Genomic DNA, 11,832 nt, shown 5'->3' with positions numbered 1-11,832 from the left:
AACGTTTTGGCCATGTGCATAATGGAAGTTGTAGTTCTTTCAATCGACTCAACTGTGAAGTCCTAAAAGACACTAGAGGGGAAAAACTACTAAATATTGTTGGTAAAAGTATCGCATTATGGAATCTAGAGCATCAGCTTCTCATGGGGAGTAAAATACAATATAACTGTTGACTAATTTGTCCAGATAGATAGATAGATAGATTAGATGTTAATGTTGGTTGTAAAAAGTCTAATCTTTAAGACAGTGTAAATGTCTTCATAATGAATACAACTGTAATTCATTAGATATTAATATTGAGTATGAAAACTCTACTAATAACATTCAATATCAAGTTGGAGGCATGTCTTGATTGTTTCTCTCTCTCTCTCTCTCGCTTGCTCTCTCACACACACACACACAAACGCACACACACGTACTCTTACTCTCGCTCACTTTTTGTTTCTCTGTATCAGATATCATCACCTGAGTTTGATTGTACTTGCATGGTTGCTGAGTCCATACTGTTCAACTACAACAGACTGGATTTTGTAGACCAAACTGATATCTTGAAATTAAGAACTGTAAGACGTTGTATACTTTACAAGATGGGGCTACTAACTCCAGTCAATTGATATTCAGACAGCAAAGACCACGGAAGACAAGTTGAAATCAAGACACGCATTGGTATCTTTTATTATATGAGTTTTTCTTTGTTTTTTTTAACAGATTGACAGTCAGATAGTGGAAGAAAAATACATTTTATGCAAATTGAAACTTTGCAGGAAGGTAACATTTTATTGCAGATACTACAGCCTTGGGTTTGAATGAAACCAATTGAGAACTTATACCATTCACAGCATCTCACAAAGCATCAGGCGAGGACACACTATAGAAACAGGACACCCCACAGTCTTCCTTTTTACATCGAGTAAAAAAAATCATCCAACATTCATCCAAATAATCATCTGTGGATTATTCTGTATCACAGAAACAGTCAATAAATAATAATTGTATAACTCCTCAATATTTCTGTTATTATTTATCTGTAAGGGCTTAAAACATTTCTTATATTTATGTTGTTTGTATAAACCTTTCAGATCTCTTCCTCAGTGATACAGTGTAAAATATATGTTCTGTATGTTTTACTGTGGATCATTGTGAAACCTCTTAACCAAATGGAATTATTAAGACTTAAGATTTCTGAAACAAAATCCTGCTTACAAAGGAAATGCATATTCATATTTACATTGAAACAAAACCAGCCAAAGGCTCAAACAATTGGAGGGAAATAATCATTTAGAATAACATCTTGACCATTTCTTGAACGACTAAAATTAACAAGGGACACATAGACTCAAGCCTGTTCTATTAACTGTCAATCTCCAAGCTGGCGTTATACTGTACATTACCTTACCATTCCCCCAACACATGTAAACAAAGCGCCACACAGACACATACAGACAATCCAATCAAGAGGCTTATGCTGCATTGATCCAAGAACTACTTATAACTCTAGTACTTTATTTAGCAGATTCTTGCTTTTGGTCAGAGGACCTGTTTGAAATGTGAACATGGAAACTGCGTACTGTAATAAGATCATTTATTCATACAGCATCCCTGACCACAGCTGAGAAAAATAAAACTATTTTTTATGACCGTTTGCTCTGTCAGCAAATAAATGCAATGTTCTTGAATATTTAACAACACTCAAAACACAAATTGAAATAACACTGGATTTAAGATTTAAAAAATATAAACAAGAGTTTGATGAAAAATCTGGCGAAAATGAAAAGGCAAAATTTCTAAACAAATAAATACCCAGTGTACATCTGAATAACTCAGTATACTGCAGACAAAAGCACTACATATAAAAATAAACAAAGCTACAGTATCCCTACAAGTTTCACCTCTGCCCTGACTATGGCCTGACACCTTGGATCCCACATTTATGTAAGCAGGCGGAAGAAAGGGAATAAATAAGACATGAATAAATAATAAGTGAAGGAATAAAACATAGGAAATTCTTACTGTTAGTACAAAAGCATATAAAAAGAGCTTTGGGTCAAATCAGTCCATAGCTCTGTCTTTTTCTTTTGTTTTCTCAAGAGTGCCTTTTCATACAAAAATATCCATCAGTCCATTTGGCAAAGCAATGCAAACTCTCTACTTGTACTGGTCGGGGATATGTCCCATTTGAGACTGCATGGTGCTGGTTGGTGGACTTGAGATGCCCTCCGACCAGTCAGACATGTTAGAATGCGGGGATGAGCTGGACCATTGGTCGGGAGACCCGGGGGAGGGGGTCAGAAAGGGGTGGTCGGGGACTTGTAGCTGGTGGTTGGGGGTGTTGTCCATGGGGCCGGAGTAGCTGTGCTGGGAGGGAGGGGTGAGGTACTGGGTGCTGGGCAGGTTCTGGCTCATGATCTGGGTCTCCTGGGGCAGGATGGTGTGGATGGGTATGGAGCCCTGGTTCCCTGTGCCCTGCTGGATCTCTGAGCCACTCAGCTCGGTGCTGATGAAGTTCTGGTTGCTGGCATGGCCACTGCTGCCAGTGCTAGAGTTCTGGTGCTGAAGCTGGATGCTCTGTTGCTGCTGTTGGAGCTGTTGTTGTAGGTTCTGTTGGTGCTGCATCTGCATCTGCTGTTGGACCTGCTGCATGGGGTGCGGCTGCGAGGCCAGCCGGGTGTTCTGCAGGCCCTGGTAGCTCAACATCTGGGACAGGCTGGTGCTGGGAAGCCCGGTGTGGAGAGAGGTCATCATGCCGTGCTGCCCGCCTCCCTGGTGCAGACCGCCCTGCCCCCCGACAGGACCAACCCTCATGGGGTTGAACTGTCCGGGCTGGCCCATGCTGGCGTGCATCCTGGAGAGCCAATCACACTGGCCATTCATGCCCCCAGAGCCGTTGGAGCCTGACAACGGAAGGTGAGTGAGACGGGGCGGAAGCGGGTCAAACTGCATGCGCGCTAGCTCCTGCTTGTTGGGCATACCCATGTGGTTGACCCCCATATGGGGGTCGGACATCCCCTGGAGGTGGTTGAGTGACATGGACGGGGACTGCTGGAAGGGGGACGTCATCATGGAAGGGGACGCCACGTCAGAGATATACCCGTGTGGAGACTCCAGGGAGTCCACGGGGGACAGAACAGCTGAGCTGTCCAACAGACCTCCTCCCTTCCCATCCTGGGAGGTTTTCTTCTTGTTCTTCATGTCCTTGCCGTCCTTGTAGCCGATGCCCTTGGCGCTGTGCTTGCGGGCTTTCTTGCTCTGGACTAAGGGCTTCATGCTGCCCAAGTAGCTGTTGGGGGAGCAGAGAGAGGGCGACAGAGTGGTGCCCATGGAGCCTCCATGGCCGTGGCTGTGCATGGGCGGGCTGCGGACCAGGTTGTACTCGTCCATGAGACGGACAATGTCATGGTGCATCCTCTCTTGCGCTATGTCTCGGGGCAGCCGGTCCATGTGATCAGTTATCTCGCGGTTAGCAAAGTGCTCCAGCAGAACCTTGGCCGTCTCGTAGCTTCCTTCCCTGGCAGCAAGGAACAGAGGGGTCTCCTCCTGAGGCAGACACACAGAGAGAAATGTGTTTACAGTGGACCACAGATAGACAGCTCTCTCGCTAAAGAGATTTTATCTCAGTGACAATAACCTGTATAAATAAAGCTTAAATGTTAAAGGAATGTAGCTTACAAAAATATTGTATGATATTATGTTCCATCAGGCAGCAAAGATTCCTTACCTTGTTGTTCTGCATGTCCTTGTTGGCTCCATTCTTCAGTAGTACGGTAGCTGCTTCAACGTTGTTCACTGCTGCTGCCCAGTGCAGAGCAGATTTACCTGGTGAGAGCGAGGCAGGCAGAAAAACACGTTCAGTACACAACCCATGCCTGTCTAAAATGACCTAAAGAAACTTGACTATAACAATTTTCAACCTCCACGTTATTTCTAAGTAAGAAAACATTTTGTAAAAGGACATGGACTTAATCTTATCTTCTGATATCTATTTGATTTGATTTGATTTGATTTGATTTGACATGGACTTAATCTTATCTTCTGATATCTATTTGATTTGATTTGATTTGATTTTGATTTGCCCATTTCCAATGACAAATTCCTTGTTTGATTTAATTCATGGATTGAATGTGCTTCACCTCTAGCTCTGATTGAAAGAATACGATGAGGCCATGAAGCCCATAGAGATTCAGCATTGAGATATGAGCCCTACCAAAGTCATCGATAGCGTTGACGTCAGCATGGCAGTTGATGAGCTCCTCCACCATGCCCTCCACTGCCAGGCGAGCTGCCAGGATCAGAGGGGTGGTGCCATCGTGCATGCGGGCATCCAGGTCTGTGGCACGATTCCGGATCAAAATCTACAAAAAGATACAATGAGTTGGTTAACCTTGTATGACAGGATTACCCAACTTGAGGCCCACTGTGGTTTTATTTGGACCAACAACTTTTCTGAGCAAAAAAAATGAATTCTGTAAAAACACCAGGAAATCCACAAATTATTAGTAATTATGTTCCGACCCCCCTACCATCTGCTCCAGAAATCTAGTTGATGATCCCTGTCGTATGAGATTATCTTTAGAGACACTAAGGAAGCAAGGGCACATTACCAATCCAATACAGTCGGTCTCTTTGCTACACAAGAACAAAAATGTATCTGCACTTGACCCCATACCTGGAAGACACCCTGCGCATCAGCAGCCACGGCAGCATGTAACGGGGTCTTGCCCATGTTGTCCTGGATGTTGGCATCTGCACTGGCCTCCAGAAGACGCTTGGCAGCATCAGAGCGGGCGTAGCGGGCAGCGAGATGAAGGGCGGTCTCCCCTGTGCGGTCTGTCTGACTGTGGAGGTTAGCACCTTGGTAAATGAAATCACTGATCACGTTGGCAGAGGCGTCTTCCTCCTCCTCGCTGTTTCCTGTTTCCAGACCTCCACCGCTACAGGAGGCGATCATCAGGGGGGTGAAGCCATCTGGAGGGAGAGGAGGGAGGGAGTGAGGGAGGGAGAGACCATACTTTAGTACCAGGGGAGTTGACCACACCTCAGCATTGACAGTCCAGTGCACTAGCGCAGGGTCAGCATAAGACAAAACAAAGCAACAAACAAATCAAATGAGGATTTGATGCTTTTGCCTTGGTGAATCATCACAGCTCTCTTTTCGATAACGGATTCTGATCAAGCCAGGCATTGGGGAGCTGCAGGAAGACACAGAGCTTTGGTAAACCTAGGCAGATGGAAAACTGAGCATTATCATCTCTGAGAGGAGGCTCAGACAGTCGACTTGGATGGGTTTCTCCTCTTCAAAAGAATAGCAAGCCCCCAGATCTCACAGATTTGGTTGATTCAGGCTCATTGATTGGTGAAGGAGAGAAACAGTCTGTGTGTTGTGCTCTACTGTTGAAGAGTGCCTTACTTTAGATTTCTTAAACACTCTTCAGGGGGTTTGGCTTTCAATAAAAGTGTGTTCTTTATTTTTGTTCTGTTATTGGTTTTATTAATAAAGCATATGACAAGAAAGACCCATTAATGGTCCATTGATGAATGTAAGCATTAATCTGGAAGGGAGTTTTCCCCTGGGTTCAGGGCTTCTAGCTGCAAGCTTTGATCTGGATCCTCTTACCCTGAGGACACAAGGCTTTAGCTACTCCCACACACATGCTCTCTCTGTCTCTCCCCCTTACTATTGCTCACTCAGATAAGGTGTAAACCAAACAGCTAATATTTGAGGAGGCAGAAAAATACCTTAAAACATGATGTTAAGACAGTTTTGTTTAACTTCTTTACAAAGCAAGATGTTAGGTAATAAAATTAAATAGGAATAACTATGTTAATTACTTAATTTAATGAGTAATTAAAAGTATGAGTTATGCTAATATGTGAATCATTATAAAATAATTGTTTATCTTTTTATCTAAATGTACCCTGCCACTTCCAATGACTCATAATTATGTACGCCTCTCATCTTTCTAAATCTACACCCGTATTGATAACTGAAATATGCCGTTCAAAAAATATTTAGACTTGACCTGTGCACTGCAGCTGGGGCAGAATTCACCAATTCCACATAAACATTTTACAAGTCCTACACACCAGGCAACTGATTAAATGGTACAATATTCTACAAGTTAAATGGTCAAACATTCTGTATTCACCACAAATATTGTCATGTAATTTCATGACATTTAATAATAAATGTCAGAAGGGAAATAGAAGGGGTATGACGTTCACCGTTAAAATCAGTCCTAATTTCCCTAACAATGAACCGAGCGGTTGTGTACACACCTGGTCCACGTACGTTGACGTCCATGCAGTCGTTCTCGATCTCGCCCTGAGGGGGTGTGGGGGCGATGGAGGGGATACGGAGATCAGCCGCGTCCAGGTGCTGCTGGGTCCACTGGCGGTGGTCTGTCTGGCCGTCCAGGTCCAGTATCGCCTGCTCCTCAAACTGCTGGAACCAGATCAGGGGCAGATAGACAGTCAATTAGCTCAAACCGCAACCAAAGCATTTCAGCTCAAAGCTATTTGCAACCTAACGTTTAACTAACCAACTTTTACTTACTAAAATGCTGACATTCAGGACAATAAAACCAAAAACCAACACAAAGGAGACTATGTTTTCTATATCTAAACATTGGTGATTATTAAATTAAAGCTCATTAAATAGCCTATGTAAATGCACAAATATTTAAACAAAAACTTGAATCTAGTGATATTTGAAGACTATTATCAATGATGATAAAGAGAAAATCCCTGACTGAAGATCTTTTCTTATTATTTCTCTATATGTATTTCTTTATAAATCCATGTTCTACTCTTATTCCCGCCTTTCTCTCCAAATGCCAGTATGTGATGTAGTTAGACTCCTTACCCTAAAGCGCTTTGCGTCCGAAGGCTCCTCTTCTCCCCATTCATTCTGGTTGTCGTCCATCAGTGATATGTCCGAGAGGTTTTTCAGTGGCCTGTGATCAGAGAGTATCCCATTGAAAATCCCATTGAAAATCCTGATACAGCAAAAGTGAGCTAGCTAACTATCCCAGCTGAGCACTCTTCCTCAGTGGTAGAGCACCAACACCGAAATAAAAGCATTGATTGACCCCCCCCCCCCCCCCCCCCCCCCCCAACCCCTATCGCTCCGATAAGTCAATTAATGCGCCCGTTACCTATACCTGATGTATTATTATCATTAATGATCCAAACAAACCCTGTCCCCCCTCTTTCTCATCGCCAGCTACATCACTCAGTCCCATAATCTCTCTTCACCGTTCCACACCCTGCTATGACCAAACCCACGACAAACAAACTGGCAAAACAATGTGGTGGCGCATGGAAACCTGGGACACTTACTTCAATCCCACTGAATCCTCCCCCACCGGCTCCCTCCTCTTCTTCTTGTTGGGCTCACTGATCTTGAAGCCCTCCGGGAACCACAACTGGCCGTGCTCGCGACGGCGCTTCCGTGAGGCGACCATCCCCACACCCACGAAAGCCAGGAGGGCCAGCCCAGCCAGGACTGCGTAGATGGGGTAAAGCTCAGACGGAGGCTGGGGGTCAACCTCACCTGGAGGGGGAAAGGACAACATAGTAAGGGGGACAGCGGCGCAGCCTGAGAACCCAGCCAGGCAGGCGCTGGGTTGGTCTGAGGAGGACTGATAGTCCAGCTCCTCTAGTCTAGAAAAACCCCTCCTGGAGCCCAGTATTCCACGGCCAGAGCTACAACAGGAATGATGAGCGCCGTTTGTAAAACAAGGTTGTTCCTATTCTGTAATAATCAGAATTGCTAACCACTTTTCATCAAATAGAGCTAGAGATAAAAAAAAAAAATAATCTAAAACCACCACCACCTCCTCTCCCCTCTCAGCCCAGGGTACCAGGAGACAACTCTACCATTTCTTCTTTAAGGGGAAAAAAGGGAGGGATTAATGAACTTCAAATTACTGCACGCGCTTTAAGCTGTAAAGACTAAGGATTTATTAGGATTTTCAAGATAACAAAGACTCCCAACTTCTAGCACACTCCCGATCAATTTTTCTTCTCTTTTTTTTTACTAACGATTTTGAAATGATAAACTCTCCCAACCCAAACCCTTAGAGATGCATAAAGTCCTGGTATTACATTCAGCAAGCTGAAGGTTGCAGCAGCCTTACACTGTGGGATGAAGTGTGTGTGTGTGTGTGTGTGTGTGTTAGAATAGTATGTGGATTGGGTAGGGGGCTGGATGAGTTGATTTACGGCAATTAACCATTTTGGAGCCTGAAGCCATTGGATTTACACACAGACTGCTGCATTGATTGTTTAGTCCATGTGATTCACTAGTACATTGTTGAATGAAATACACACTCAAAGAACACCATATCACCCTTTTGTGGTGTTGGAGGGTTAAGACCTAGGGGATGAATACCTTCTGTGTGTGTGTGTGTGTGTGTGTGTGTGTGTGTGTGTGTGTGTGTGTGTGTGTGTGTGTGTGTGTGTGTGTGTGTGTGCGCGTGCGTGCGTGCGTGCGTGCGTGTGTGTGTGTGTGTGTGTGTGTGTGTAGGGCTGAGGTATGATTAAAGGGGCATTAGGGGTGCAAACCTTGGGTGTTGCAGCAGTACCCTGTTAGTGACTGTTAGCATGGAAGAAGATAGAAACTCACTGTGAACAGCCTCTATGATGTAGGGAATATTGAGGTTTCCACTGGAGGCCAGGGCCCCCAGGAAGGCTGCTACATCAGTGGCACTCTGGAAGCACTCTGTGGACTGTTGAAAGCACTGGCGGTTGTCAATCTCCAGGTACACTATGGAGCTGTGGAGGACAGAGTCATATTATACACATTAGACCTGATCTAAAGCCCAGAGAGAAGGTTGTAGAGCACAATAGTTTCAGTTCACAGAACAAGCAGAAGTTCTCAGAAAGCCAGACACTGATATATTTGTTATATAATCATCTATTGTGATGGAAACTAACGATATAGAAGGCCAGTTTTCTTTCCACAACAAATAGCTTAGTCCTTGCTTGACTTTCACATTTTAGATTCATGACAATGTGAGGTTTGCATGAAAATTCAGCTGAAATCCAGATTCCAAATGAGGATTGTTTCCAGAACATTTCTCTAATCCTTACCCTTTGATCAGCATGGGGTCCAGCTCCCTGCGTCTGCGGCTGTTTTCACTGGCTATAGTATACAGGCTATTCCTCATGGAGCTGAGCATGGTGCCAGGGATCTCTGTCCAACCCACTGAGCGCTTTATGTTGTGTTTGTTCAGCTCCTGCTCACTGCCGTAGTACGGGTAGATCATCATCTCTCCCTTGGAGTCCTGCCGGAACACCACGTTAGTGTGGAGTACGCGGCTCAGCTCGCGCAGGAAGCCAAGCGAGTTGTTCCGGAGCTGGTCGGGCATGATGTGGACCACGATGACCAGGCGGCCCACCGCCAGCTTCTCTGGCATGTTGTTGGCACAGTCCAGACCATCCCACTCACACTCAGCGTTGTTGCAGCCCTGGTCACAGTGGCCGTCCGCATAGTGGTCTTTACAGTACTGGTCGTACAGAGGGCTGGAGAGACGAGAGATTAGAGTATCATTCAGTATGACTTTTAATGGAATGTATAATGATGAAAGAAAAGCTTGTATCTCTGCTCAGCCTTTATTCATCCTCTATTCTCTACAGCATTAGATGAATCAGGTGAGTTATAGAAGGTCTGGAGCTGAACCCTGCATAGCCAGTAGCTCTCCATGTGGACTGGCCTCCCCTTAGCTAGTATTCAGTGTTTAGACCCTAATGACACTCACTTGCACTGGCCCTCCAGGTTCTGACAGTCAAAGCCATCGTAGAGACAGCCGGCGTTGTTGCACTGTTCGTCACACTTCCCGTCATTGAAGTAGCGCCAGCACTGCAGGGACGACGTGCAGTTCTTCCACGGGTCGTTGAAGTTGAGCGAGCAGTCGCCCCCGTCCCAGCCACATGCGTGGTTGTTACACAAGGTATCACAGTACTTGTTCCCCTTTCTTTCCTCACACTGGGGGATCTCACAGCTCACCTCCACCTCCGGCGGTGGGGTGATGTCACGGCCGAACCCGCCCAGGAAGCTGTAGTCCAGGATGTGACATAGCAGGCCGTTGAAGTTGGTGGGGCATACGCAGTGGTAGTATGGAGCTTCTGAGCTGTACTCACAGGTTCCCCCGTTGTAGCAGGGGTTGGTGTTACAGGGGCTGTCTGTAGGGTATTCACACTCTGGCCCTGTGAACGAGGAGGGACAGAGACACTTGGGGCTCTTGTGTCCGGAGATGCAGGTGCCACCATTACGACAGTGGAGACTCCCACAGGAGTGGGCATCGTACTCACAGGTAGAGCCAGTGTAGCCCTGTAGAGGTGAAGGAGAGCAAATGTGTCAATCTAATACTACTAGTACTACTATTACAGTATATTTAATGAATGACAGCACAGTGTAATACATCTGCTCAATGTCTTTATATACAGTATGCGTCTTGTATGCAGTATAATATGCCAGCAGCCTTAGTTATGTGTGAACTTACAGGTGGACACTTGCAGATGAAGCCGTGAGGAGTGTTGCTGGCTACGGCACATGTCCCTCCGTTACGACAGGGTTTGCTCTTACAGCCGTCAAACACTGTGTCACAACGCTGGCCTGTAGGGTCACAGAGAGATATAGTTACATCAAGGACTGAATCCCCTTATCAATAAGCCAATCACAGGTTAACATTTAATGCCATATAGAGTAAATAATTCCAGTTGAAGTCGGAAGATTACATACAATTAGGTTGGAGTCATTAAAACTCATTTTTAAACCACTCAAACTATAGTTTTGTCAAGTCGGTTAGGACATCTACTTTGTGCATGACACAAGTCATTTTTCCAACAATTGTTTACAGACAGATTATTTAACTTATAATATCACAATTCCAGTGGGTTCTACATACACTAAGTTGACTGTGCCTTCAAACAGTTTGGAAAATTCCAGAAAATTATGTAATGGCTTTAGAAGCTTCTGATTTGAGTCAATCATTTGAGTCAATTGGGGTGTAGCTGTGGATCAATTTCAAGGCCTAACTTCAAACTCAGTGCTTCTTTGCTTGACATCATGGAAAAATCAAAAGAAATCATCCAAGACCTCAGAAAAAACATTGTAGACCACAAGTCTGGTTCATACTTGGGAGCAATTTCCAAACACCTGAAGGTACCACATTCATCTGTACAAACAATAGTACACAAGTATAAACACCATGGGACCACTCAGCCATCATACCGCTCAGGAAGGAGACGAGTTCTGTCTCCTAGAAATTAACCTACTTTGGTGTGAAAAGTGCAAATCAATCCCAAAACAACAGCAAAGGACCTTGTGAAGATGCTGGAGGAAACAGGTACAAAAGTATCTATATCCACAGTAAAACGAGTCCTTTGTCAACATAACTTAAAAGGCAGCTCAGCAAGGAAGAAGCCACTGCTCCAAAACCGCCATAAAAAGCCAGACTACGGTTTGCAACTACACATGGGGACAAAGATCATACTTTTTGGAGAAATGTCCTCTGGTCTGATGAAACAAAAATAGAACTGTTTGGCCATAATGACCATCATTATGTTTGGAGGAAAAAGGGGGAGGCTTGCAAGCCAAAGAACACCATCCCAACTGTAAAGCACGGGGGTGGCAGCATCATGTTGTGGGGGTGCTTTGTTGCAGGAGGGACTGGTGCACTTCACAAAATAGACGGCATCACGAGGAGGAAAATTATATGGATATATTGAAGCAACATCTCAAGACATCTGTCAGGAAGTTAAAGCTTGGTCGCAAATGGGTCTTCCAAATGGACAATGGCCCCAAGCATACTTCCAAAGTTGTGGCAAAAT

The 11,832-nt window shown here is 44.8% G+C and overlaps 1 protein-coding gene across 2 annotated transcripts in view; it reads right to left on the bottom strand.

Moving 5' to 3' along the window:
* Positions 1-645: 645 nt before the first annotated feature.
* The window catches only part of LOC109877660 (neurogenic locus notch homolog protein 1), a 53,426-nt gene continuing 42,239 nt past the window's right edge, over positions 646-11,832 (bottom strand). Inside the window, exons 24-34 of one of the 2 annotated variants that reach the window (XM_031818894.1) lie at positions 10,503-10,615; positions 9,759-10,330; positions 9,091-9,522; positions 8,624-8,772; positions 7,336-7,549; positions 6,860-6,950; positions 6,274-6,439; positions 4,664-4,962; positions 4,202-4,349; positions 3,716-3,813; positions 646-3,534 (exon numbers count right to left, since the gene is read on the bottom strand). In XM_031818894.1, coding sequence (XP_031674754.1) covers positions 2,146-3,534; positions 3,716-3,813; positions 4,202-4,349; positions 4,664-4,962; positions 6,274-6,439; positions 6,860-6,950; positions 7,336-7,549; positions 8,624-8,772; positions 9,091-9,522; positions 9,759-10,330; positions 10,503-10,615 — 3,671 coding nt within the window. In that variant the 3' untranslated portion in view covers positions 646-2,145. The remainder of the gene's footprint in view (positions 3,535-3,715; positions 3,814-4,201; positions 4,350-4,663; positions 4,963-6,273; positions 6,440-6,859; positions 6,951-7,335; positions 7,550-8,623; positions 8,773-9,090; positions 9,523-9,758; positions 10,331-10,502; positions 10,616-11,832) is intronic. The other variant, XM_031818895.1, reaches the window with a different exon arrangement.

The sequence above is a fragment of the Oncorhynchus kisutch genome, linkage group LG3, assembly GCF_002021735.2.
Source record: "Oncorhynchus kisutch isolate 150728-3 linkage group LG3, Okis_V2, whole genome shotgun sequence".
Lineage (NCBI taxonomy): Eukaryota > Metazoa > Chordata > Actinopteri > Salmoniformes > Salmonidae > Oncorhynchus > Oncorhynchus kisutch.
The sequence above is the reverse complement of the archived record's forward strand: the minus strand, read 5'-3'. Positions and strand labels throughout refer to the sequence as shown.